The sequence below is a fragment of the Pseudogymnoascus verrucosus genome, assembly GCF_001662655.1.
Source record: "Pseudogymnoascus verrucosus strain UAMH 10579 unplaced genomic scaffold scaffold_30, whole genome shotgun sequence".
Lineage (NCBI taxonomy): Eukaryota > Fungi > Ascomycota > Leotiomycetes > Thelebolales > Thelebolaceae > Pseudogymnoascus > Pseudogymnoascus verrucosus.
In genome coordinates this window covers 76,420-101,306 of record NW_017263681.1, presented here as the reverse complement: position 1 = coordinate 101,306, position 24,887 = coordinate 76,420, and the positions used below count along the sequence as shown (strand labels likewise).

Genomic DNA, 24,887 nt, shown 5'->3' with positions numbered 1-24,887 from the left:
GGGAGGGAGAGAAGGCAGTGCCATCATCGCAACCAGGCCCAGGCGGGAGAAACGGCAGTCGTGCAGATATGCCATAGTCGGGCTAGCTCCTACCGTGAGGGGCGTGGACGGTGTTTGTCCGAGAATGCGGGGTACATGTAAATACGAGCCTCTGTGTGACTTCAAGTACTGGACTTATAACATCTTCCAGGAAAGTTCAATCTTTTTTCAACTTTAATAACGTAACTGATAACCTCGTATAGTATTCCTATAAATTATTTTTACTTTTGCTAGATTTCGATAATGGCAGCTGCTGCTGTGCAAACAATACCAGGGCCGGAACGGCACGTAGACGGCCTAGCCGTGCCCTCTGGCATTGGAGCGAATCAGGGAGTTATCAAGAATGAACATATCCAAAGGCTCCGTCCCACTCCAAAGGATACTCCCATATCTGAGATTCGAAGGAGGCTGAAGGAGGACGGATATATATTTATGAAAGGCCTGATACCACGCGAAGACGTCTTAAACGTTCGAAAACAGTGCGCCCTTTTCCCTCCCATCCTTTCCATTTTCTCACTTTCCACATCAAGTAAATACTCACATATCAGCCAGCTACTTCCAGAACTGGGCCGACACCGCGCTCCTCGAGCCCGGAACCTCTCCGCAGGAAGGCATCTTCAACTCCTCCGAGAACCCGCTCCACCACGGCGGCATCGGCGCCGGCGACCTGCCACTCAGCGAGAAGGAGGTCGAGACGCTGATTAGTTCCCACCATCTCGACAACTACTTGCACTTTCTTGACAACCCGGCCCTGCGCCAGATGGTACGGGATATCATGGACTGGAAGAAGGAACTCCTCCTCCGACGCACAATGTTGCGCCATAACCCCCCCGGTGGGGTCAGCACAGGCATCCACTACGATAAGCTGTTCATGAGAGACGGGGATGCGTTTTTTCTCACCGCTTGGGTGCCTCTAGGTGAGTTCCCGATTCCGTCGTCCGCAGACACGCGACGAAGATGCGCAGCTGACTCAAGAACCCAGGCGACATTGCCGCGAACGGCGGCGGGCTGATCTACCTCTCCGACTCCGTCCCGCTCGGGCGCGCCATCGAAGACGACTTCACCCGTCGCGCAGCCAACTTCACTAGGGCTGAGCGTATCAACGCGTACAACATCCACATGCACAAATTCGGGATCCTGTCCAACGACGGCGAGGAGTTCCTGGGGCGCGAGGCGGGCGGGAGGGGGAAGTGGCTGGTGGGCGATTATGAGGCGGGCGATGTGGTGTTTCATGATCCGTTTATGGTGCATGCGAGTGGGAAGAATAATGATGCTGGGGGGAGGATTAGGCTGAGTACGGATTTGAGGTTTTATGAGGAGGGGTGTGAGGATATGGATGAGCGGTGGATGGAGTATTGGAGGCCTGGGGATGGGCTTTGAGGTGGTTTGGTGTGCTCTGGGTGGGCACAGCGGGATTGTTGGAATCGGTGGTTTGGTTTCTAAACTGTGTAATCGATGGTGTCAATGGTTCTCTTGGCTAAGAAACCTGGTGGTTATAGTAGCCTCCGAAATTGAGTCGTCATTTTTATCACTTGTTTTTGGGACGAACGGGTCGCACTTCTCGAAGTAGTCATCTAAATATATTCAACCATACACTCAGTCATATATTTAGTCACTTAACCCCTGTTTAGCTATCTTAAACTGCATTCCAAACTTGTCTCTAATTCGTCTTCTCGCTTCGATACGCATCATACAATACCTTGAATGCCGAGTCGCGGCTCAAAAGCTCGCTGGGCGAACCGTCTTCGATGATCCGCCCCCTATCAAGAACCACAATCCTGTCAAAATCGAGTATTGTATCCAATCTGTGCGCAACGGCAAGAATTGTCTTGTGTCCGAAATCTTCCCGGATGATTTTCTGCATAGCTTTGTCGGTGTCGATATCAACACTGAGCGGTATAAGCTACTGTCTCATTGTGGGTTTCGTAGGGGTACTAACTTGCTTGTAAATTCATCCAGAGCTAAGACGCGGCTCTGGTTGAGCATAGCCCTTGCGAGGCAGAAGAGCTGTCTTTCGCCGTGGCTTAGAGATGCCTCTGCATCCAGCGGGGTATCCAATCCTCCAATATCTTGGATTTTATCCCACAAGCCAGTTCGCTGCAACACTCTCTCCAATTGTTCATCTGATAGATCGACAGCATTGGCCGAGATGAGGTTATCTCTTATGGTACCTGGCAGAAAGAAGGCATCTTGGGCCAGAGCATTAATGCTGCCTCGATACTGGTTTATCGCAATGCTCGAAATATCGATGCCGTCTATGATTATTGATCCCGATTTTACATCCATAATGCGGAAAATGGTGCTAAGCAGTGAACTCTTTCCACTTGGACTAGTTAGACCTGAACATTTGGAATTGTGCAAGGAGGACCTACCTTCCGCTACGGCCGCAAATACCGACATGTTGGCCCGGCGCGATTGACAAATTAATATCGTGTAGAACAGGCTCAGAATCTGGGCCATGGCCGGCATACATGTGCTTGATATCTATTTGGCCGGACTTTAACCAACCGCCTGGGGCCTTTGCAAGTTTAAATGGATCTTCAGAAGGTGTATTCTCGGAAAATGCTCTGATCCGAGAAACAGCACCGATGGAGGTCTCAAGATCCGTCCAAAAGCTAACGAGTGACTGGAGACTTGTGCCCAGTGTCATCTAATACGCATCAATATGTGTAAACAAGGGTTAGAGTGACCACCTACGATATTGACCAAAGCAAGACCCAAGAAACCAGGATCAATGGAACCCCGTAACTGCACGGCCATTACTGCAACAATTATTGCAATTCCAGAAACTATCAAGTTAAGAACCAGAGCAAGCCAACGCTGGATTGTCGCCAAGAGGAAAAATGGTCTCTGGGAGGCTTGCAAGTACTCGTTGTTTTGGCGTTTGAACTCTTCCTCCCAACCGAATCCTCGAAGTGTTGCCAGCCCTGCCAAAGACTCAATAAAATTCGTGTAGAGGGGTGCCTTGGTCTCTAGATCAAGGAATCGAACTTGTCGCGAGGTTCGAAGGTAGAATCGTTGGACGAAATAAAATGTGGCAAGGACGAACGGGAAGGTTATAGCAACGTATGCTGTTGCCAGACCGATGAGAACCATTCGGTATATGCAAGTGTATATGTCTATTAAGATAATCAGTTTAGCAACTTCTGTAATGATGCATAGATGCCATACACTCGACACAATCGATTAAAGTCAGGGGCAGCTCATTGTCGGTGAGCATAAGGTCTTGGCTAAACCTGCGAAGGTTTTATTATCAGTGCATAGCAACTTTGGCTCAGGGTAGTTAATTACCTATTAATTGTTACGCCAGTATCTGTGTTGCTAAAGAAGGCCATTGTAGCACTGGAGACTGCTGTTAACAACCATTCTCCTGGAAGTTACTCATTGACGAGATTTACCTAAGTGCAGCATTAAGTTGGCTATCATGCAGCTTGATTGAAGAAGCCGATAACGGAAAGATTAGTACGTGCCTGAGAAAGTTAGTTTGTAAGTTAGTAAAAGTTAAAGCAAAGGCTTCAAAACCTACCATATCCAAATCGTCGTTAGTAATATCTCCAGGACGAAGAAAATACTATATATGCCAACATAGTAACTAATATGGCCAGAGTCCTCATCGCTTGCCCAAGCATTTAGCCATAGATCTATGATGCATTAACATTAGCATGAAATCGACACCGCCGCAACTCTCAGGGGTGGGTTGCAACATACTTTGTGCAGGTCCAAATCCCATGCATATTGCCCCTAATATGGCAAATAGAAGCGTGTGCTTCAACCCCATTGTCTTTAGGTAGTACCAATAGACTCGTAGGTCACCAGTTTGCCTTGAAGCATCGGTGGTCGCAGCATCGGCAGTGGGTAGTTCTGGATTCAAAGAGATTTCAGTATCCTCTAAGTCGACTGATAACTCTCTCACGCTAGAATCGTCCGTTTGAGAGTCACGTTTCTGTCCAACAGCAGACACGTCTCGCATAGATACCAAATTTGGTGGGAGGTTAGCTGGAGTTCCCTGATACTTAATGGTTCCATTGTCTCCGAGAACGACGAGAAGATCTGTTGAGGGAAGTAAATGGACGGCGTGTGTGGCCAGGATAACAGTTGTAGATTCTTGCCTAAGAATCCCATTCTCACCCAAAAGGCTTTGAAATATAGTTTCCTCTGTGACTGGATCTAAACCACTGAAGATGTCATCCAAAAGCATGATTGGCTTCTTCGAATATACGGCTCTTGCAAGGGCCTTTCGAATCAGCATGGGAAAACATCAGGATATGATAAATGCTTACAATTCTTTGTTTCTGGCCTCCACTCAAGGTAATACCCTTTGAGCCGACAAGTGTTCGATCGCCGGCGGGATAGTTTTTCAGGTCTTCAAATAGAGCACATGCAGTTAAAACCTTTTTGTACCAGGGGCCATTAAATAACGACGTTCCTAGAATGTTCTTCTGGATAGACTTGTTTACTAGCCAAGGTGTTTGGGCACAGAAGGCAATGGAGTCGGTCGAGCCCATTGTGATAAATCCTCTATGGGTGACTGTCTCTCCAAGTAAGGCCTGTATCAGAGTTGATTTGCCACTGCCAATACTGCGATTTATGTCAGTATAATGCCACAACTTAATATGTGGTACTCACGGCCCAATAATCATTGCGAAATTTCCCACCGGAATCTGTAACGTTATATCTTTGAGTACTGCATGATCTTCCGTCCAACCCGTGCTGAGATCTCTAATGACAATTGCATCTTCAGTCTGCCGCTGAATGGTAACCAGTTCGTGCCCGAAATAAGGGTCGATGACTTCGCGCTCTTGTTCTATGACCATTCTGTTGTCTCTTTTCGTCTCGGCCTTGAGAAACACTTCAATGCGCCGAATGCATCCAAACGCGCTCGCGATTCTTGGCATCTGGCGGATGAGTATTTCCAGGCGCTCCATGAAAATATTGAGGATTGCCATAGACGTGAAGAGACGGTTAACCCCCAGGCTCCCGTTTCCAGACCCATAAAGAGCTATTAATCCAAATACTGTGTATGTGACCCATCTTGTCCCACTCAAACTCAGTGTCTGCAGCAAAGTAAAAATGGCGTAAAAGATCCTCCATTTCTTTCCGCATTTAACTTCCTTGTGCCGCAATTTTCGGATCGTTGATCCCACCATATCAACTAGGCCCAGTATCTTAACACCCTTCATTGAAGCAATGGTAGATGCAGTGAGGGCAACTCTCTCTTCTGTTGCTTCGAGCCAAACCATTTGTCGAGTCATCAAAGGTTGAGCCACAAGGCCTGACACCAAAGACAAAATTGTAGAGAATACCAACGGTGCGATAAAGCTAGAAATAGTTAGCAATAACCTTGACTAAAATGCAGAGATTATTAGTTACGCTAAACCCAGTTCTCGATAGAGTAGGGCCAATGCTATGATGGTCATAGCAGTATTTGACGAAATCTCATGTAGAAGGGGAAACCCTTTCACAATATGTTCAACATCGGCGCTCATAAGTGTCAAGCTTTCGCCCCTTCCAGCTTCTTTCAGATCTAGCCGGAGAGTTTTCTTGTAAATAATGCTTACCAAACATCCGCGAAGTGTGGTAGCAAATCTATCAAGCTGGTGCATGTAGAATGCAGTGCAAATAGCTTTGCTGATATAGACAAGTGCATAGCCAACAACAATTATGTATCCAACCTCCTTCGATTCAGAGGTTGATGCAATGAAGTCCAACATGGCGCTTACAAGGAATGGCTGGGCGAAAGTAAGTGCCATTACCAACAGGTTGGGCAAAATAGGGGCAGCAAATAAATGCAGTAACGACAAGACGATGGCCTTAAACAGTCTGCGCTTCTGTACGTGCGACGTTGATTCCCACTTTCTTTCAAACTTTTGGATGGGTTTCTCTGAGGCTATCTCTTCGTCCAGATGACAGAGATCTTCTAAAACTAACACTTTGTTGTATCCTAAATTATGTCAACGGCGCCCTTGCTCCCTAGATTGATACTAGCGAACCTGTGAGGAACAAAGAGTTGAGCCACCAAAATACACTTCTGTTCAAAATACCACTTGTCTCTTGGTGTGGGCGCTCTGAGTCCGCATTCGAAAAATAGGCTCTCTTGTTCTTCCCTTCAAGGAAGAGGAGGCATACTTTGATCGCCATGTCCGCCGCAACCAGTGACACGATTAGTGAGTAGTAACCCATATTTAAAAGTGTTCTTATCCGGATAAAGTCAAATACCAACGACAGTAAGAGGTACAAGTTCAGGAGTGTGCTTGGCCGTAGGCAATAAAAGTGCTCCGAACGAGAGAGTACCATGAAAGCGAGAGATTCGAGGAAATACGCCACAGCGGATGGCACTGAAACCTCTGATCTTAGCGGAGCCTGGGTAACCCATAGCACGAGGAGAGCAAAGCGTAGGATCACAAGGAATGTCACATTGATCTAGATTTACGGCGTCAATCTCTTAAACTTAGTGTAGCATTGAGAGCGACTTACAAATTTAACATCATAAAACGAATGGCTAAGGACCACCTTCCGCCTGTTACGGAGAAAGAACACCCGTATAGTGGAAGCAATGATCATCAAAGCTGCTGGCAAAATAGTCAAAAAACTTTCCTGGAAAAGTAGTGTGAAATCGAGTCCATGTCTGCATTGTGTCGAGGTGGTAGGTCCAAAAGACCGATCCTCAGGGCAAAAAGTGGCAGCCATGCTTTCAAAGTCTCACAAAAGTAGTCGGTATTCGCAATTTATTATTGGTCTCAGCTACGTCTCCTAAGATCTAAATAAACGAAGCTTTCGTCGTTGGGAACGAGGGACAGTCATTGCATGTTATAGTCACTCACATGCAAAGCGGGTCTAGGCAGGATCTGATAAGATTAGACCGAGCATCTGATAAGGCTAACCGTAATAGGCAGGCAAGTGACCCTGATCCTCCCCCGGACTTCTCGGTCAGCCCAGGCAGACATCTCAGGTAATTGTAAAGGGACGTCACGTGAGGAAGCCCCCTCGTGCAGGACACGGTAGGGCTCGGTAAATCGCTGTATCTACGTAGACCTATTGTGCTTACTGAATACGATACCCTTCCTGCCTCCTGACGTGGTTCCCTGGACTCCCGTGAGACCCTAGACTTACGCTCTACAATTACACAGGGATGCATTTATCTATCACATTTTCTCAATACATCCATCCATCCATCCATCCACCAGTATTATACATATGTACTATACAGTCGGTCAGAGTCCACATGGCGCTGAGTACAGTATATCAATTGACTCACTGTGCTACCACCTCATAACCGGCGCCCAACACCACACGATACCAAACAGCAGCAGCTGACCTGTAATATTGATATCCGACATCTTGTATCCTATCCTGTATAAAAAAAAAACACACCGTAGACACCACTACAACCCTCCATCCCACCCCCATCCCAACCCCATCCCGTCCCCCTACAACGCCCCCAACTCGCGCCAAGCTAGCCCCCCATGGCGCTGACGTAGGGCGGTGAAAGTTGTTCCGCAACGCCAACTCCTCACTGGCTAGCGCTGACCCGCACTTGACTTTAGATGAGGGCATCCATTATCACGCCACCGTACTTGCCATGTGCTGGTGTGATACTATTGCAGTGGTGTACCGTAGTGTACCGTAGTGGGCGTGTGGCATATGCGTACCCCGCGTGCTAACCACGGGCTGAGCCCGATCGGCGGCGAGAGGTCTTATCTTAGTGTGTAGAGGGCAGGGTAGGCTGGGAAAAGGATGAGATGAGGAGCTATAAGTCCCTCAACCCTTCCTATTTCAAGGCGTGGTAATTAAGGCTTTGTTTGTGCAGAACAAAGATAGCAAATACTGTCAAGTCAGTGTTGAGCTGCTTAGCTGTGACTATTTACAGCGAGTTGCTTGCTCTTTGTGCGAGACGACAAGCTTAATCAGGCGGCTGCTGCTTCTACAGCCAGCCAGCGAGGGAGACGGAACAACATACGAGATCAGGAGAGAGGCTGGGGGGCAGTATAGAGGCACCAGAGAGACAGCTGAGAGACCACAGAGAGAGATATACAACAAGTGGCAGCTGAGAGGCAGCTGAGGCAAACACACAGCAAGTGGCAAAGACTGCCAGCTTGAGAAACAGATTAACGACAACCACCCACGACCCCAAACACACACACACCATGTCCAACACCATCTCCTCCGCCGTCTCGAACACGGCAGCTGCTGCGGCGGCTGCCACCACGGCGCTACGTGCAACACCGCAGGGCGGTATCCTCGAGGGCGCGAACCCAGCGACGTATGACCCAAAGAATCCGATTATTTTGTTCATTATACAGGTTAGTTGGCCTCACTACTGGCGAGGCGTGGGATGTGGTTGAGTAGTTGAGAAGAGGTGCTTGAGGAGTTTTCAAATATGTGTTGGCCATGAGTGGATACGTATTTCGTCTCCGAAGCCCGTCGAGAAAGGACACTATGTCGTCGATTCTGCGTGCCATTTTCCTGTTGTCAAGAAAGACGGCGGATTACTTCATCCCATGCAGACTGCTAACACCCACTAGGTAACCATTATCATCATCTTCTGCCGCCTCCTCCACTACCCCCTCTCCCTCATCCGCCAACCCCGCGTCATCGCCGAAGTCATTGGCGGCATTGTCCTGGGCCCCTCCGTTATGATGCACATCCCCGGGTTTAAAGCGGCCATCTTCCCCGACGCGAGTCTACCCATCCTCAATCTCGTCGCCAACCTCGGCCTTATTCTATTCCTCTTCCTCGTCGCCCTCGAGACAGACCTCCAAATGTTCATGAGAAACTGGCGGGTCGCCCTCTCCGTCGGCCTCGCCGGTATGATTCTCCCCTTCGGCCTCGGGTGCGGCATTGCGTATGGACTATATCATCAATTCCGTACCGACGAGGGCATTGTCCCCATCTCGTTCCCCGTGTACATGCTCTTCATCGGCACGGCGCTCAGCATCACGGCGTTTCCGGTTCTGTGCCGTATCCTCACCGAGCTGAACCTCCTCGGCACGCCAGTCGGTGTTACGGTTCTCGCGGCAGGTGTAGGGAACGATGTCGTGGGCTGGGTGCTCCTCGCTCTGTGCGTTGCGCTCGTTAATAACGGGTCCGGCATCACAGCGTTGTACGTCGTTCTCTGCACAATCGGGTGGATCTTATTCCTCTTCTATGCTGTTCGGCCGTGTCTTATCTGGTTGCTGCGACGCACGGGGAGCATCAAGAACGGGCCAACCCAGGGGATGATCACGCTGATTTTGCTTCTGACGCTGTTCTCGGCGTGGTTCACTGGCGTCATTGGCGTGCATCCTATTTTCGGCGGCTTCTTGGTCGGGCTAATATGTCCCCATGATCAAGGCTTTAAAGTGAAACTAACGGAGAAGATTGAAGATCTAGTGACTGTGTTGTTCCTCCCGCTCTACTTTGCGCTGTCGGGACTGAACACGAATCTGGGGCTGTTGAATGATGGAACAGCATGGGCGTATGTTGTTGGGATTATTGCAGTTGCTCTGGTAGGGAAGATCGTAGGCGGGACGCTGGCGGCGAGATCTTGCAAGCTGGTTTGGAGAGAAAGTCTTACCATTGGCGTGCTGATGAGTTGTAAGGGATTGGTAGAACTGATTGTGCTGGTAAGCTCCCCAAGCAGTCGACCACACCAACAGCTATTAACATCCGTAGAACATCGGTCTCCAAGCCAAGATCCTCTCTACAAGAACCTTCACCATGTTCGTCATCATGGCCCTCGTCACAACCGTCATCACTTCCCCCGCAACCAGCGCCCTCTATCCGCCCTGGTACCAGAAGAAGCTCGAAGCCTGGAAGCGCGGCGACATCGACTGGGAGGGCAACGAGCTCCGCGCCTCCGCCGACTCCCTCGAGAAACTCGAGTCCACACAAATCCACAAACTCCTCGTCTACCTACGCCTCGAGTCTCTTCCAGCGCTATTCACACTCATCGACCTTCTCGGCGGCGAAAAGCCCGCCCCCATCACCCGCGTGCACAAATCGCGCCTCCCCTCCGTCCCCGAAGACCCCTCCTCCGAAACTACCACCCCCGAACACGCGCTCGAAGTCCACGGCGCGCGCCTCCTCCCCCTCACCGAGCGTACCTCGTCCGTAATGAAAGTTTCAGCAGCAGACGACTCCTCGTCCGATCCTATCCTCAACACCTTCCGCACCTTTGCGCGCCTCAACGCACTCCCCGTCTCTGGTACAATCAGCACCGTCCCTGTCACCTCCTTCGCCACCGAGCTGCTCTCCAAAACCTCTTCTCTCTCTCCCGACCTCCTTCTCGTCCCCTGGCCATCCTCCCTCCCGGCCGATAGCGAAGCCGACGCCCCGCCACGCAGACCCGCGCCGTTCACACCAGGCGCACACTCGGCATTCATTTCAGAGCTCTTATCCGAAGCCCCATGCAACGCAGCGATCCTTATTGATCGCAGTTTCGGCGCACCCGTCTCATCAGCCGACAGGGGACACCACATTTTCTTCCCCTTCGTCGGCGGAGCGGACGACCGCGTAGCTCTACGTTTCGTCCTTCAACTCGCGAAGAACAGACATGTCACCGCGACCGTGCTCCAGGTAATCCACACCGCAGCACCCGAGGTGAAGCCTCCCCCTCCCACAGTGCCAGGGATTGGCGCGGAGGCGTTCGCGCCGCGGTTGGGGATGGGTAGTCGACGCGGGAGCCGGGCGAGTGCGGTTGCGGCGGCGGAGGATGCCGTGCGGGGGATGGTGGAGAGGAGAGAGGCAGATGCGGCGTTCTTGTGTGCGCTGAGGGATTCGTTGCCTGCGGGGTTGGGGGAGCGGGTTGTGTTTTTGGAGGGGGAGGGGGGACAAGCGGTAATTGATGTTGCGAAGGGGGAGGTTGGGGGGGTGGGGGATTTGGTGGTTGTGGGAAGGGGGATTGGGGGTGAGGGAGAGGTGGGGAGGGTGTTGGGGGGGTTGGCAGCGGAGATGGTGGATGGGAATGTAGGGGGCAGCTTGGTAGTTGTTAAGGCTGGGGGAAGAGGGTTGGAGATGTAGAGGGGGGGTTTTGAGATGTGATCTGGGAGTTAGTTGGTATCGGATGTTTATACGGTGCATGGCTGTTCGTTGTTTATACTGCATTCCATATCCCCTGATTTACCAGCAACATCCACGATAATAATTATGACATTTGGGTTGTTCACACACACCAGAATACCACTGCTAAATTCTCAAGTCCAAAATATCAATATTATATCCTGCACCCCTTAACATAGATCTACAGCCCACCTCATCCCTCTCCCGGGCCCATTTCCGATCAAGACTTTGCAGATGTCAATTAGCCCCCCATAACCTCTCTCCGCATCTTATTCCACGCCAATGCGAAATTTCCCATCAGCTCAGCATTGATCAACGCTCACAAACTCTGTTCTAGAGGACTGCAATAGGTACCTTGATCTGTAATTAATCTTATGTCCCCTCAGTCAGTATATCCGGTTTCACATCTTCTAGATTTATTAGATTCCCTACTTTGAATTAGCAACCATGTGCAAAATTAGAAAGAATCGCACATAACCTATTATCTTCCCCGCCTTCAGGATGCCATCACTGTCGTTGTCGATTCGTCCGTCTTCTTCTTGGTCCTTGGGATCGTCCTCCACTCCATTCCCAAGCTCGCCACAAAGCAAACACCAGCAGAGGCCACAGCAACAAGAAACGCCGACGAAATCGCAACATTATACGCATCTCTCACCCCTCCCAACAGAGGAGCTGGGACAACATCTACCACACCAACCCCCCCAGCACTAACCACGCGGTTTACGTCAATGCCCGGGATCTTATTAAGATTCCCCACCAGCGAGCTCTGAAAGACATTCTGCGCGACTGCCGCGCCAATCGTGCCACCGAGAGACTGACAAAACGCTATCAGCGCGCCGGCAACAGGAATATCAGCCGCGTCGAGGACGACTTGGATGGCGAAGAACGGAATCTGCACGCCGATTCCGAAGCCGATCCCGCTGATGACCTGGTACCCGAACCACTCCCGCATCAGGCTTGAGCGGTGAAGGGTATGCAGGAGGCCGGTGCCGACGGCGAGGAGAGCAGCGCCGAGCCACATGAAGGGGATGTAGATGCCGCTGAGGGTGACGATGGCGCTGCTGATTAGGGTTGCGATGGCGGTGGTGATGCCGAAGGGGAGGATGCTTAGGCCGGAGGTTTTGGCGCTGGAGCCTTGAACGGCTTGGAAGAAGAATGGGAGGAAGTAGGAGAGTGCGAGGATGGCAAGTTGCATGAAGGAGACGTAGAGACAGCAGATGGAGACGGATCGCTGGGTGACGATTCGTGGGGGGATGAGTGCTCTGGTGGAATTGTAAGTTTTTTTCCATACAGCTGAAAAGTAGAGGGGAGTGTAGGAGTGTAGGAGTGTAGGAGCAGAATGGAGGTATGTATATACTCTTCCTTTCCTCGAATCTGTAGGCCGATAAATAGAATGGTGAGAAGCCCAAATCCGAGAAGCAGGCCCCAAACCCGAGAGTTGGACCAGGGATATACAGATCCTCCCCACTGTAGAGCCAACACCAGGCAAGTCAAATCAGCCAGCAATATAACAACATGAGCAATCCCCGACTTGGCCAGTTTTTGTTGAATCGAAAGTCCAGTTTTAACAACCGTAGTTGGCTTAAAAACAAACGTGACGATAGCCACTGCAATGGCACCAAATGCTGTTCTATATTAGCTTTTACCTCTTCCCCAATGACTAAAAAACATACGTAGGTTTACCCAGAAGCAGAACCTCCACGTCAGCCGAGGGGAATCTGTCATCAGTCCTCCAAGCGTTGGTCCAAGGACCGATGCCACGCCATACATACTCGTCACTATACCAACAAAGAGAGGTCTTAGGCGCATATGCACAGTATTGGCTACAATTACCAGACCTCCACAGAAGATTCCAGCAGCGCCAAACCCCGCCACTGCTCTGCCGATGATGAACGCCATAGAGCTTGGAGCGGCAGCGCATACTACTGAGCCTACCTCGAATATGGCAATGGAGGTTAGGAAGGTCAGTTTTAGGTCAAAATAGGTGTAGATCTTGCCGAAGGACGGCTGGAAGGCCATTTGGGTGAGGAGGTAGGCGCTCCCATACCAGCCAGTGACTTGTTAGTTTACGAGTAGCTGGTTCTGAAAAGATTTCTCACCAACGTCTCCCAAGCTATTGAAGCGGGTTGTGATTTTGGGAATAGCAGTAGCTTCAAAGAACTCGTCAGTAATGTCAGATCTGCAAAGAGAGCATTGAAGCATGCTGCATACTAATAATGCTAAGATCCAAAGCAATCATGAAAATCGATGCCATCAACGCAAGCCCTAGGAGGTGTAATGGAAGGCCAGTGAGATATTTTGTCTCGGGGGCAGCTGTGATTTCGGCCGTATCCTGGACAATTCCTTGAGGTGGCTCGCCAACTTCAGTATTTGCATTATTTGCCTTCTCATTTTCCTTGCTGGTGGCTCTTCGGCGAACAGTAAGCGTTGTAGCTCAATAATGCAAATAAAGACAGGAATTGGGTACTTAGGATGCCTTACTCTTTCATCTTGAAGTTAGGGGTGCGAACGTTAACAAGTATGTATGTAGTAGCTCGTAGTCGTCGACTCAAGCAATCGCAAATATGAAAATAGCAGTACAGTATTCCGATGTTCAGTTCAAAAGGTGGGACTTAAATATATACCTAGTTATTTGAAGCGCATTTATCACGCCCTCCATCTTACATTCTTAATAACCAATCACTTGGAGACGCGCATCACATTTATACGCCGATACTGAAAAGGGCGCTCAAACTGTTGGGGGGTGGCTGGCCTATTTAGCCGGCTCTTTTTAACCTTGCTACATCACCAACTTCGGCATTGTTCAAGCTGTTGCCTAGGTCTTCATCAGACAGTAAATCAACAGGATCAGAAACTCCGCGCGTCGTCGGATATGTCAGATGAGATAGATCGACGAATAGGATGTGTTTAATTTGCAGCTTATCAGATGCCGTAACGGGGTTTCAAAGCTTCATGTGCTGTACTAATCTGCGGAACAGAGAAACGGCTGAAGAAGACCACAACATATGGCAAAATATGAGGGGCATCCTGAGCTTATCGCGGGAATAAAACACGAAGGGTTTTGGGCGGTTGGCTTGATGTGCTGCCCGATTGGAGCCTTCCGTTATGGCTATTTAGCGCCCTGTGCTTGCTAATGCTGCAGTTCTCTGGATGCTAAAATGGTGTCTTAAGGGTGTAGGGGGTGGCCAGCCCCACTCGCTGACACTCCTCAATCGCACTCTGGCTCTAAAAACCTTGAACCTCATGAGCTGAGCCATCCTCCATTCCCCGATCAACATTTGCGCCATATAAATCGTAGGCTTTCGTTTGCAATGCATCCAGCAGCCGGTGACTCCAGAGAGTCATGCGGTCACCGACAGTATCCTCAGCTAAAGGCTCTTTCGGTTTGTTGGGAATTCTGAGTCGTATACGCGGTCAGCGTCACAACTCTCCGTTAGAATCCTTTCAATCCGTTGGGAATCTAGGGTCGTAGTGCTGATAGTCCTCGTCATCCGTATCACTTTCCTCCATCACATCCCTCACGGTCTTGACTTCCTTCGTGACCACCTCCTCTCCCTTCACGACCTCGGCTTCGCTCTTCTGCTCCTCTGGTTCAGCAGGTGTAAACGCGCTCTTAAACCCAGACTTCTTGAATCCCCCTTTCTTAGGCGCACCAGCTGCATTATCCCCACCTAACTTTATACTAATAAGGCCACTTCCAGCATTCGCTTTCGCCTCTGCCTTTCGAGCTTTCGTAGACGCCATAGGGTCACGCGTTAGTTGCTTCATGTCTCGTAGGCGCTGCTTATGGGCATGGTCGTAAGAGGAGAGGTGGGCTTCATAGTCGGGCATGCGCGAGTAGCCTTTGGTGCAGAGCTCGCAGTAGAACGATTTCGCCGCCTCGCGCGCGGATTCGGTTTTGGGAGCTGGGTTTTGAAAGCCGCGCTGGTTCTTATGTTAGCAGAAGTTATTGTAGATATTGTAATCAATAGTTAACGTACTGGAGGCATGGTTGCGTGTTTGTAATGTTCAAATTTTGAATTGGGAAAAGAGTGAAGCTCCAAACGCGATTTAATGGCGGGGCCTGGCAGGTAGGACCGAGCTTAGCACGGCTAGCACCAAACAGGCACAAGTGCAACCTTAACTGCACCCCGGAATTTGAGCTTATCCGCAGTGCCGCACATCACTTCTATCCCACCAGTTGCGACAGTTGCATTACTATTCACATAGTTTACAACCTACATAGTGCGAGATATGGAGCGGCAAAACTCCGCCGCAGAGGCTTCTCAAGAAACTCTTATATCCTTACAACAACTCGAGCCGTCGCCTGTTGAGTCGCCCCTAAACCTGGATAAACAACTTCCCAATCTTCCCAATGAAGTCTCACCCCCCCACCACGGAGTTGGAACTCTCGGTCTGAGCGGCTTCAATAATGGCCATGGCACTGTATATTACCGTGAGCCCCTCGTTATTTCGTTCACCCCTGCAACCGCAGACTAACAACCTCCACAGTAACCCGCCTCCAAAAATATTCCACTTACGCCTTCTCCCTCTTCGCCGCCATGCACATAACCAACACCTCCCTCCTCCCGCTGGTCACCAGCTCCCTCCCCGATGCCGACAAATACCTCCTCCTAACACGCCCCTTCTACCAATCTTTCCCCATGGAAGCCGCCCTCGTCACCGCGCCGCTTCTCACACACGTTCTCGCCGGACTCGCGCTGCGCGTGCACCGCCGCAACGCGACCCTCAAGCGCTACGGTGCCTCGAACCTCTCCATCGCGAACAGGCTGCAACAGCGCTTACGAATTTGGCCGGGCTTCAGCTGGCAACAGCTGGGGGGGTACGCGCTTGTTGGACTAGTGGGCGGCCATGCATATGTCAACCGCATCGTGCCGCTGATCCATGAGGGGAGCAGTGCGGGGGTTGGACTACAGTACGTGGCGCATGGGTTTGCGAAGCACCCGTTTATAGCGTGGTCGGCGCAGGTGGCGCTGGTGGGGGTTACGGCTGGGCATGTGGTGTGGGGATGGGCGAGGTGGATGGGGTGGGCCGGGGCGGTGGATCAGAAGACGGCGAGGAGGAGGTTTTGGACTATCAACGGTGTTGTGGCTACGGTTGCAGGTATTTGGGCTGCTGGTGGATTTGGTGTAGTTGCTAGAGGTGGGTTGACTACGGGGTGGGTGGGAAAGGGATTTGATGAGCTGTACAAGACGATTCCAGGTGTGGGTGTGTATATGTAAAGATTTGGATACTAAGGATGAAGGTGTATTTCGTTGTGAGGAAAGGGAGTCTGGAAGCCTGATATATTATAGAAATGAGATGAGAGACGACTTGTATGAATCAATGCCCAACAAGTCACGTATTCTAATATAGAGAACCGCATATAGTTCTAGTACAAGCCAATTTTATTTCCAAGCCGTATGAGGGGCTAGGCAAGAAGTTACGAAGCGGTTTGCACTGTCATCCGGTTAGGTATGCCCCATAGATAGGAAACACATCCACAACGACTCAGCTCAGTCCACCCTCCCCTCTTCCTCCCTCAAAGCACCTCTCTCCCCATCTTCATAAACTCTCGTAAGAAAATTTAGCCTACTTCTTAAGTAACCGAGTACACTCGTCTTTCCTGTATCGACAAAGGCTAAAATGACAGTTAGACACGCCTAAATGCTCCACCTGAAGAGATCTCACTCTTCTTGACGACAAGATTCCCCAGCTGGAGACCGTACTTCTGTTTCGAGCCGTCGTTCAGGTGGATGGCTGCAAAGCCGCTTGCCTGTTTTGTGTCGGGGCGATCCGAGCCATCTTGCTGGTAAGACGGCAGCGAAGACATGCCGCAACAAAGGCAGGTTAGCACACACTGAATGAGAAACCGACTTACCATTGCTAACATAATTAGATAGTCGTCTAGTCCCAGACTCAGGTCTCTCATTCTCCTTGACACAATGCGCAACGCCACAGACGCTATGGACACTACTCCGATAACCGCCATGATGGCGACGATGGCCCTGCCATCTTCGGCTCGCAGGCCGTATTGGCCCATTTCGTCGGACGACTCTAATGGAACAGGAAACGTCTTATTTCAAGACCGTTTAATATGAGAATGAGATATGAGATGCATACAGTCGTAAAAAAAACGTTCAGAAGCGGCAACAGAGACAAAGCTTTAACATTACATAGTCTACCATCCAGGGCTCACAAACTCGGACCATTGTCCCCATTGCAACATTCCAACATTCCAACAGACCATGAAACGTTAGAATAGACCGGTATCGATTGTTGGGTGATGGGAAAATGCAACTATTAAGATTAGTGTGAATAAGCGGGTCCTCGCTCCCTGCATCCTCGTTACACTGGTAAAGGAGGGGTATAATGGGGGCCAACTGAATTTCCTCTAAACAATACATACCCAGCTCCTCCTCGCCTTTTTTTAATGTAAGTACCAGTTCTAGACATTGCTTCTGTAAAACTGACTGCTTCTACTACTCTTAAACCAAATTGTTCGTGGTATCATGGCTCCCATTGATACAGACTCGGCCGCCGGACTGGAAGATGTCGCCTTCGATTTCGTCGTTATTGGAGGAGGAACGTCAGGCCTCGTTGTCGCGAACCGACTAATAGAAGACCCCCACGTACAGGTTCTCGTGCTGGAGGCCGGCACCAACCGCCTCAATGACCCCCGTCTGATGGCACCTGGACTAGGTATAGCGACATATGAGGATCCTGACTTCGACTGGAACTTCAGGTCAAGTCCGCAAGTGAGTCTCTGTTTTATCGCGACGTGATAAGGGCCGGCGCTGATGACGGCTATGTGCATCGCTATAGGAGCAACTCAATGGCCGCCAGTTGCTCGCATCCCAGGGACGGACGCTGGGCGGTTCGTCCGCTATCAATCTGGGCATGGTTATCTATCCCTCAAAGGTAGGGATGGATGCATGGGAAAAGCTAGGAACCCCCGGCTGGGGATGGGACGGCGTGTCGCCCTATATCCGCAAGTTCCACAAAGCAGCGGCACCACCTGACGAGGTTCGTCAGTTCTTCCAAGGGATGAAATACGATCTGCGGGATCAGGGCAGCGACGGCCCAGTCCAGGTCTCGTTTGGGGATCAATACATGCCGTATCATAGAGCATAGCTCGAGACTTTCAAATCCTTAGAGTATCCACAGATTGAAGATCCGATCAAGGGCGCTGGAACAGGCCCATTTGTCAGTCCTGGTGCCGTGGACCCGATTACTCACACGCGGAGCCATGCCGGCGCCGCTTACTTTGGGGACTCAATACAAAAGTGCCAACCTGCGAGTTGTAAACGGAGCGCTGATGGAAAAGCCCATCTTCGAGAGGAGGGACGGTCTCTTTGTGGCGACTGCCGTCCAAGTAAGAAAAGACGGTAACACATACAATATTCCTGTTAAGAAAGAGGTTATTTTAGCTGCGGGAGCAACGCACACTCCCCATATCCGTGAGCTCTCGGGCATTGGAAATGCCGATCTTCTTCGTTCTCATGGCATAGAGCCTGTCGTAAATAACCCCGGGGTGGGAGAGAATCTCCAGGATCATGGAACCGTTTCGTTTGAATAAGAGGTCGCTGATGGATTGCCCTCCGGCGACATGGCACGGGACCCTGCAGTCGCGGCTGCGGCCATGGCCGCTTATCAAAAAGACGGTTCCGGCCCGCTGGGTATGGTGCCACTCGTGTCTGCGTTCATGCCGTGCCTAGACTTCCCTCCGGACGAACGTGCGCAGCTGCTCCATATTATCGACATCCATAACGGCGGTGACATCTCCTCCGGCCAGAAGAAGCAGTTCGATGCTCTACGGCAGATCTTGCAAGATCCAAACGAACCTGCAGCTCAGTACATTCTTGCTCCTTTCCAGCTTCTGCCTAGAGAAGGGGCCCAGCCCCAAGGGAATCTTCGGGCTGGGACACCCTGGCTTCTTCGTCAGCATTGTCTCTCTCCTCACTTATCCCTTCTCTCGAGGCTCAGTGCACCTAAAGTCAAATGACCCAACGGGGTCACCCATAATTAACAGTGGCATTCTCCGCCATCCCGTCGACCTAGAGCTTCAGGCGCGCCATTCCATTTGGATGGAAAAGATTGCCGAGACGGACCCAATGGCTTCGCTTCTCAAGACTGTTGGCGCGCGTTTGCATACTGCGGAGAGGCTTACTGATGTGCACAAGGCCAAAGAGCTCTGCAAGGAACTCGTGCTGTCCATGATCCATCTCAGCGGGACGTGCGCAATGTTGCCGCCCAAGGACGGTGGCGTGGTGGACTCGAAACTTAGGGTCTATGGGACTTCGAATGTCAGGGTTGTTGACGCCAGCTTGTTTCCATTGGAGCCGCGGGGGACTATCCAGGCGACGGTATTTGCTGTGGCGGAAAAGGCGGCTGATATCATCAAGCAGAATGCATGACCTCCGTTACCGTACTACACGTCGCTATGGGTATGACCGTCTAGATTTTTAATTTCAATTTGCATAGAACTGGTAGAATCGTTTAAGTAAGAAGCAAAACCCTGGTATTTTGACATGTAACATTACCTGCTCACGTTAGTCACCTGCTGTTCACTTCACTTCACTTCACCCCAAAACTACCTTTAGGGGGAAATAGTGATAGATTCAGATCATATTTCTTGGTGTTATAACGTGATGCATTGTGTTGTACCGCGGTTTGGACAGCTATAGAGAACTAAATTGTAGATTGAGGAGTCTGGGCCCGTTGCTGCCTCAAGGTCGATCTTGGGGTGAAGCGAGGTTCAATTTCGTAAAAGTGCCGGACTTTAGCTGTTCTAGCTTACGTACCACTAATATAGCTCGTTATCCAGTAGTCTAGTCCATTAGCCGATGGCCTAGGCCGCCCATAATGCGAGCATAAGCACTTTCGTACTGTCGGTCTCCGCATAGTCATATCTTACGCGCGGGGCAAGCGCGGAGATCAAGAGTGTGGAAATGACGAGTGCGGATATCGTCCTAGCTCGGCATTGGAGTTACGCCCCGCTTTGTGGAGTTGGGCTATAGTTAGGTAGTTAGGCATCTTCAGAAGTTAAGCACAAGAGTAAACCCAAATTCTATCATCGGTGTTTTGGGACAACTGCGGTCACCGCGGTCGGCCATGGACTCTTACGCAGCACAGTAGATATATTGTGGCCTCGTCGGCTATAAAAAGCCCCGTCGTGTAGAAATGCTGTAAATACTACGGACTTTCAATAGTTGCAACGTTTTTCTGCTCTCTCCAACTAATTTCAGGCTCACTCAAAATGGCAACTAAGAAGATAGCCAAGATCGCGCTTGAAGAGGCATTTAATCTTCCCGACATCGATAATAGCAACAATAATTTCACGGCTCCAAATGGTGCTAAAGATCTCGGAGCGCAACTGGTAGATATTCACGAGCAACGTTTGAAAGGAATGGACGAGAATGGCGTATCATATATGATTCTTTCTCTTACAGCCCCGGGACCACAAGGCGAGACTAATCCGGAGGCTGCCCAGGCCCTGGCGGAACGGGCCAACAATTACCTTGCTGGTGAGATAGGAAAAAACCCTGCGCGATTTGGTGGGTTTGCCGCATTGAGCATGCACGATCCAAAGTCTGCCGCTCTGGAGGCCAGGCGCGCGATTAAAGAATTAGGTTTCCATGGGCTCCTCGTTAACGACTTTCAGTCGACTGGCGCTGATGGAGAGGGAGCAATTTTCTACGATCAACCGGAGTGGGATATATTTTGGGAGGAGGTTCAGGCCCTAGATGTGCCTTTCTATATCCATCCCAGGCTTACAACTCCGGCTGTCACAAAGCTGTTTTTAGATGGGAGACCATGGCTGCGAGGAGCCACTTATTTTTTCAGTGTTGGTAGGGTAACACCTTCCCTGGAATAGCAAGGCCGACGTGCTGACTTGAACCCATATAGGAGTTTCGCTCCACATTTTAGGAATCTATGTGAATGGAATCTTCGATCGTTTTCCCAAGCTACAGATTGTGATCGGACACATGGGTGAAAATTTACCATATCAGTTATGGCGTTTCGACCATCGTATGAGTTATTACGTGCATGAGCCCTTGCCAAAGGCAAAAAGATCTCTGCGTGAAACTATGAAAACCGTAATTCTTCCGTGCCACACACTTCATGGAATCTAACAACGCACAGAATATTTCGATTACAACAAGTGGGCATTACGGAACGCCCTCTTTATTGTTCGCAATCCAGGAGCTAGGCATTGACCGGTATGTAATATGAGCATACTAGAGTTTAGGCAGCCTCTAACGAGAAATTAGGGTACTGTTCTCTATTGACTACCCATACGAAACGATCGATGAAGGCCCCAAGTGGTTTGATAGTATTACGGAGTTGACTGAGGACCAGAAAAAGCAAATTGCATTCGGAAATGCAGAGAAGCTACTCAAGCTCAGTCCATTTCCCAAATAGGAATTAGCTGAATAAATGGACGGGGATTGTCTTCTCAGAATGAAGGTCATAGTTACATCATAGTAAAGCCTTCATTATCACTTCAAGACAAATTAAACTCCATGCAATGTCTCAGCTTGCCGCTCGTGATATTTACATTTTATCTTTCGAGGGAAATTGTCTTGTTAGCAGTTTAATCTAAACTTTCTCTCTAGTAATTTCAAGACCGCAAAAATGTCTGCGGAAATTTTGTAAGAGCCATAGCGCCGCTCTATACCACATCTACGTGAAATCCCCAATGCTCAGGTTGTCAAACACATACGCATAAGCTTGATATAGGCAAAGACCTAGGTTTCTAACACTACGAACGGGAGTCTAGCTGACTTTGGTGTTGTTGCTCGACAATGTCCATTCAAATTAAATTCATACAGAACGCAAAGGCGTACGCTTTGGGAGGGTGCATTTTACTTCTGGATCAAGCCGCCCCACCACACAAAATAGGTGAATAGGTGCGGCTCAGAGTCAACCGGCCTAGTACTCAAAGAGGTGAGTTTGAGCGAGGATCAAAAGGAGCTTCCGACCTCCAAGAGTGCCATGAGCCTATAAAGCTGTCGGTGGGACATGGATCCATGCTGGCTAGTTGGATAAATGGAAATTACCGACATGTGAAGCAAGAAAAGAAAATGGGGCTGAAGCTGAAGCGGAGTGCACTGGTATGAGACCGTAGAACTATTGCAGTTGTCTCTTGGCGGGCGGGTTCCGCTCTCTTGGAGTGCGGATCCCGCCTGCTTGGAGTGGGGACCAGAAGTCTGGGGTAGACCCGTTTTTACCCTCAAACAGTGGGTTCACCCTGCGATTTCCATCGCAACCCCTGATCTCCAACAGCACTACAATAAATACGACGTAGATAATTGGAGATTCTCCAAAACACCTCTAGTATACCAACTGTTTTGCAAGGTAGGACGACGGGACAGGAGCGGGGTTTAGGTCCTTTGTCTCATGAAGTATTGATTCGGCAGTTCTATTATTTGGTCAACTACCTTCTTTCGCTCTTGGCCATTACCCCAGATTCTAAACATACACTTATGGAGATTGACTATGCATGGTAGGGCAATATTGAGGTTGGCATTCTGCTAGCCTGCTGACTGAATATAAAGCATAGACGCTGGTACGCCCTATTTTTTTTATGTTTGTACAGAAATCCTTATATGTGCTGAACAGAGAGAATGGAACACAACACCGACCAGAAGCAGGTTATTAAGGCTGAGAGCGATGTATCTCATGTCGAAACCATTGAATATCCCATGGGCTACGCAGACCCGCATCGAGCTGCTTTAGAGGACAATCCAGAACACGCCGAAAAGTTGACTCTGTCCGTCGCCCTATCCGCTTTCTTTCTAGGCACATCGCTCACTGGGCCAATTGTGTTTGGCTTCCTCTTCGTCAGCACTATTCTTGTGCAGCTCACGCATAAGATTGGTGGCGAAAACAACAGCTTCTGGATTCCGTCAGGATGGAGCGCTGCGGCAGGAGTCGTTTCCTGTATTGCTGGTCGTCTTTCGGATATCTTTGGTCGACGTGATATCCTCCTTTTTGGCCAGTTTCTTACGATCGCGGGGGGAATTGTTGCTGCAACGGCAAACACAATGAATCAGCTTATTGCTGGAGAGGTCATGCTTGGCGCATCTATTGGCGCTGTAGCTGTAGCCTACGCTGGTTAGTTCAAGTGTCTTGAGATGTTATAGCATTTGTTGGGTGTATTCTGATATACTCTAGGAATCTCTGAAATTCTTCCAAACAAATACCGTGGCATCGGCCTAGCTTGGACTGAACTCAACCTGGCTGTTTGGGCTGTTCCGGCTACCCTCCTAGCTAACTTGATGGTGACCAACGCGAGTTGGCGGATCATGTATTACATCGCCATAGGATATGGCACATTTTCCCTAGTTGGCACCGCCTGTGTCTACTTCCCACCCAAAAATCCTCGTGCTGATGGTAAGACAAAGTGGCAGCAGTGTAAAGAGCTTGATTTCATGGCCATCTTTCTTTTCGTGGCCGGCCTTGTGGTGTTCCTTTACGGTCTCAACTCTGGTGGCACCACCTACCCATGGGTTAGTGTTGGCACTCTTGTTCCATTGGTTCTCGGCTTGACTACCCTTCTTGCTGCATTTGCGTACGACTTCACCGTTGCAGATGATCCAATCTTCCCGTGGTATCTTTTCAAGGCCTTTCGAAGATATTCAGCCCTCCTCGTTCTCATCTTCATTGCTAGCATGGTGTTTTACGCTGCCGCAGCTCTTAATGCGCAGACGATTCTATTCCTCCATTCGGCGGACCCTGTCAAGATCGGGATATACTCTCTACCAAGCGGGTATGTACATGAAATTTGACCCTAATAGAAAGCTACAGCTAATGTCCCCTTCTAGTTTTGCTCAGCTCGTCGGCGGTGCTATATTACCTGCCTTTGTTCATCGCATTAAACACGTCCATTATCAGATCGCCTTCGGCCTCTTTATGCAGACCTTATTTTTCGGACTTGCTGCCCTGATAACGCCTACCAATCTTAACTGGCTTATGGCCGTTCAATTCCTCGCTATGTTTCCATTCGGATGGGTTACCCTCAATTGCTACACGACGGCATCCCTTAATATACCTCAACGAGATCTCGGCGTCGCTATCGGATTAATTGGCAGCTTTCGCTCCATAGGAGGTTCTATCGGCTCGGTTCTGTTCTCCTCAATTTTCAACCAAGTCGCCGCCAAACAGGTTGCTAGTCGCATCGCCGTGACAGCAGCAAAGGCTGGAATTACCCCAAATATGATCCCTGCTCTCATCGGCGCGGTTGAGGGCACGATAGTGGGCGTTCCTGGCCTAGACGCCAAGTTTCCTAACGTGCCCGCCTCAGTCTTCAGCGATTGTGTCAGTGCAGCACGGCATGGGTATGCTTATGGACTCCGTATTACATGGTTATCTTCTATACCTTTTGGCATCGTTGCTGTCGTCTGCGGTTTGTGTGTCCTGGACCCGTCGAAATATTTCACGAATCACGTTGAAATCCACCTTGAGAAGGAAATTGGAAGGGGGGAGTCATCAGCGCGGGATAAGGAAATACACGAAGAAAAGGCTATGGGTGTTACAGGTTCAGCATGATTAGGACTCAGGCTCAGTGCTAGTGGAAGTTTAAACATATGCCCACTGTGAGCACGTTCCACTTACTGCTTCTACCTTTTGCTTCTCGACTTGATTAAGTTTGTGTCCTTGTCGCACCTTTGCCTTGCCTAATCTGGCGCAAAGCTTCCCTTACCCTTACCTACAACGTTGCGATGAGAAAATGATACTTTGGTCGCTAGTAGACGTTGAACTATATCCCTGTGGTAGAGTCCAAATGCGCTCTCGTCTCTTATATGTAGCTCGATATGAGAGTTACT

At 49.9% G+C, this 24,887-nt stretch overlaps 11 protein-coding genes across 11 annotated transcripts; 7 read left to right on the top strand and 4 right to left on the bottom strand.

Annotated features, from left to right (window-relative positions):
- The first annotated feature begins 162 nt into the window (after positions 1 to 162).
- Positions 163 to 1,633, top strand: VE01_05157 (uncharacterized protein). Its single transcript, XM_018274623.2, has 3 exons — positions 163 to 518; positions 592 to 956; positions 1,022 to 1,633. The coding sequence occupies exons 1-3, from the start codon at positions 283 to 285 to the stop codon at positions 1,417 to 1,419; spliced, it is 999 nt and encodes a 332-aa protein (XP_018129201.1). The 5' UTR covers positions 163 to 282; the 3' UTR covers positions 1,420 to 1,633.
- Positions 1,625 to 7,244, bottom strand: VE01_05156 (uncharacterized protein). The gene is made up of 14 exons (XM_018274622.2): positions 6,514 to 7,244; positions 6,030 to 6,459; positions 5,410 to 5,980; positions 4,666 to 5,358; positions 4,320 to 4,617; positions 3,748 to 4,273; positions 3,566 to 3,680; positions 3,438 to 3,509; positions 3,331 to 3,381; positions 3,211 to 3,275; positions 2,737 to 3,158; positions 2,412 to 2,689; positions 1,979 to 2,362; positions 1,625 to 1,928 (listed from the first exon to the last, which is right to left on the bottom strand). The coding sequence occupies exons 1-14, from the start codon at positions 6,724 to 6,726 to the stop codon at positions 1,700 to 1,702; spliced, it is 4,347 nt and encodes a 1,448-aa protein (XP_018129157.1). The 5' UTR covers positions 6,727 to 7,244; the 3' UTR covers positions 1,625 to 1,699.
- Positions 7,245 to 7,823: 579 nt separating this feature from the next.
- On the top strand, positions 7,824 to 10,809 carry KHA1 (K(+)/H(+) antiporter). The gene is made up of 2 exons (XM_059463673.1): positions 7,824 to 8,339; positions 8,562 to 10,809. Exons 1-2 carry the CDS (start codon positions 8,184 to 8,186, stop codon positions 10,335 to 10,337), a joined length of 1,932 nt encoding a protein of 643 aa, XP_059319596.1. The 5' UTR covers positions 7,824 to 8,183; the 3' UTR covers positions 10,338 to 10,809.
- A 763-nt stretch (positions 10,810 to 11,572) lies between these two features.
- On the bottom strand, positions 11,573 to 13,565 carry VE01_05154 (uncharacterized protein; the record flags this gene model as incomplete). The annotated part of the gene is made up of 6 exons (XM_018274620.1): positions 11,573 to 12,338; positions 12,434 to 12,701; positions 12,750 to 13,133; positions 13,176 to 13,226; positions 13,288 to 13,484; positions 13,558 to 13,565. 6 exons carry the CDS (start codon positions 13,563 to 13,565, stop codon positions 11,573 to 11,575), a joined length of 1,674 nt encoding a protein of 557 aa, XP_018129155.1.
- A 955-nt stretch (positions 13,566 to 14,520) lies between these two features.
- VE01_05153 (uncharacterized protein) lies at positions 14,521 to 15,065 on the bottom strand (the record flags this gene model as incomplete). The annotated part of the gene is made up of 2 exons (XM_018274619.1): positions 14,521 to 15,000; positions 15,057 to 15,065. 2 exons carry the CDS (start codon positions 15,063 to 15,065, stop codon positions 14,521 to 14,523), a joined length of 489 nt encoding a protein of 162 aa, XP_018129200.1.
- A 169-nt stretch (positions 15,066 to 15,234) lies between these two features.
- On the top strand, positions 15,235 to 16,474 carry VE01_05152 (uncharacterized protein). The gene is made up of 2 exons (XM_018274618.2): positions 15,235 to 15,511; positions 15,568 to 16,474. Exons 1-2 carry the CDS (start codon positions 15,310 to 15,312, stop codon positions 16,296 to 16,298), a joined length of 933 nt encoding a protein of 310 aa, XP_018129154.1. The 5' UTR covers positions 15,235 to 15,309; the 3' UTR covers positions 16,299 to 16,474.
- A 97-nt stretch (positions 16,475 to 16,571) lies between these two features.
- Positions 16,572 to 17,170, bottom strand: VE01_05151 (uncharacterized protein; the record flags this gene model as incomplete). The annotated part of the gene is made up of 3 exons (XM_018274617.2): positions 16,937 to 17,170; positions 16,747 to 16,864; positions 16,572 to 16,696 (listed from the first exon to the last, which is right to left on the bottom strand). The coding sequence occupies exons 1-3, from the start codon at positions 17,096 to 17,098 to the stop codon at positions 16,572 to 16,574; spliced, it is 405 nt and encodes a 134-aa protein (XP_018129153.1). The 5' UTR covers positions 17,099 to 17,170.
- Positions 17,171 to 17,567: 397 nt separating this feature from the next.
- Positions 17,568 to 18,634, top strand: VE01_05150 (uncharacterized protein; the record flags this gene model as incomplete). The annotated part of the gene is made up of 3 exons (XM_018274616.1): positions 17,568 to 17,813; positions 17,881 to 18,173; positions 18,223 to 18,634. 3 exons carry the CDS (start codon positions 17,568 to 17,570, stop codon positions 18,632 to 18,634), a joined length of 951 nt encoding a protein of 316 aa, XP_018129152.1.
- A 30-nt stretch (positions 18,635 to 18,664) lies between these two features.
- Positions 18,665 to 19,472, top strand: VE01_05149 (uncharacterized protein; the record flags this gene model as incomplete). Its single annotated transcript, XM_018274615.1, has 2 exons — positions 18,665 to 18,909; positions 18,932 to 19,472. 2 exons carry the CDS (start codon positions 18,665 to 18,667, stop codon positions 19,470 to 19,472), a joined length of 786 nt encoding a protein of 261 aa, XP_018129186.1.
- A 645-nt stretch (positions 19,473 to 20,117) lies between these two features.
- VE01_05148 (uncharacterized protein) lies at positions 20,118 to 21,525 on the top strand. The gene is made up of 4 exons (XM_018274614.2): positions 20,118 to 20,906; positions 20,965 to 21,155; positions 21,202 to 21,278; positions 21,330 to 21,525. The coding sequence occupies exons 1-4, from the start codon at positions 20,315 to 20,317 to the stop codon at positions 21,478 to 21,480; spliced, it is 1,011 nt and encodes a 336-aa protein (XP_018129187.1). The 5' UTR covers positions 20,118 to 20,314; the 3' UTR covers positions 21,481 to 21,525.
- Positions 21,526 to 22,350: 825 nt separating this feature from the next.
- On the top strand, positions 22,351 to 24,650 carry VE01_05147 (uncharacterized protein). The gene is made up of 5 exons (XM_018274613.2): positions 22,351 to 22,416; positions 22,569 to 22,627; positions 22,713 to 23,175; positions 23,236 to 23,830; positions 23,886 to 24,650. Exons 3-5 carry the CDS (start codon positions 22,764 to 22,766, stop codon positions 24,607 to 24,609), a joined length of 1,731 nt encoding a protein of 576 aa, XP_018129178.2. The 5' UTR covers positions 22,351 to 22,416; positions 22,569 to 22,627; positions 22,713 to 22,763; the 3' UTR covers positions 24,610 to 24,650.
- The last annotated feature ends 237 nt before the right edge of the window (positions 24,651 to 24,887 follow it).

Excerpts from the sequence above, each read along its gene's own strand:
- VE01_05156 (XM_018274622.2), bottom strand. The coding sequence starts at position 6,726 with ATGGCTGCCACTTTTTGCCCTGAGGATCGGTCTTTTGGACCTACCACC. Across the intron at positions 5,981-6,029 it reads CAACTCTTTGTTCCTCACAG|GATACAACAAAGTGTTAGTT; the intron begins GTTCGCTAGTAT and ends GACATAATTTAG. Across the intron at positions 3,159-3,210 it reads TTTAATCGATTGTGTCGAGT|ACATATACACTTGCATATAC; the intron begins GTATGGCATCTA and ends TTATCTTAATAG.
- VE01_05148 (XM_018274614.2), top strand. The coding sequence starts at position 20,315 with ATGGCAACTAAGAAGATAGCCAAGATCGCGCTTGAAGAGGCATTTAAT. Across the intron at positions 21,156-21,201 it reads TGCGTGAAACTATGAAAACC|AATATTTCGATTACAACAAG; the intron begins GTAATTCTTCCG and ends AACAACGCACAG. Across the intron at positions 21,279-21,329 it reads CAGGAGCTAGGCATTGACCG|GGTACTGTTCTCTATTGACT; the intron begins GTATGTAATATG and ends ACGAGAAATTAG.
- VE01_05147 (XM_018274613.2), top strand. The coding sequence starts at position 22,764 with ATGGGCTACGCAGACCCGCATCGAGCTGCTTTAGAGGACAATCCAGAA. Across the intron at positions 23,176-23,235 it reads TGTAGCTGTAGCCTACGCTG|GAATCTCTGAAATTCTTCCA; the intron begins GTTAGTTCAAGT and ends GATATACTCTAG. Across the intron at positions 23,831-23,885 it reads ATATACTCTCTACCAAGCGG|TTTTGCTCAGCTCGTCGGCG; the intron begins GTATGTACATGA and ends GTCCCCTTCTAG.
- VE01_05152 (XM_018274618.2), top strand. The coding sequence starts at position 15,310 with ATGGAGCGGCAAAACTCCGCCGCAGAGGCTTCTCAAGAAACTCTTATA. Across the intron at positions 15,512-15,567 it reads CCATGGCACTGTATATTACC|TAACCCGCCTCCAAAAATAT; the intron begins GTGAGCCCCTCG and ends CAACCTCCACAG.
- VE01_05157 (XM_018274623.2), top strand. The coding sequence starts at position 283 with ATGGCAGCTGCTGCTGTGCAAACAATACCAGGGCCGGAACGGCACGTA. Across the intron at positions 519-591 it reads GTCTTAAACGTTCGAAAACA|CTACTTCCAGAACTGGGCCG; the intron begins GTGCGCCCTTTT and ends CATATCAGCCAG. Across the intron at positions 957-1,021 it reads CACCGCTTGGGTGCCTCTAG|GCGACATTGCCGCGAACGGC; the intron begins GTGAGTTCCCGA and ends TCAAGAACCCAG.
- KHA1 (XM_059463673.1), top strand. The coding sequence starts at position 8,184 with ATGTCCAACACCATCTCCTCCGCCGTCTCGAACACGGCAGCTGCTGCG. Across the intron at positions 8,340-8,561 it reads TTATTTTGTTCATTATACAG|GTAACCATTATCATCATCTT; the intron begins GTTAGTTGGCCT and ends AACACCCACTAG.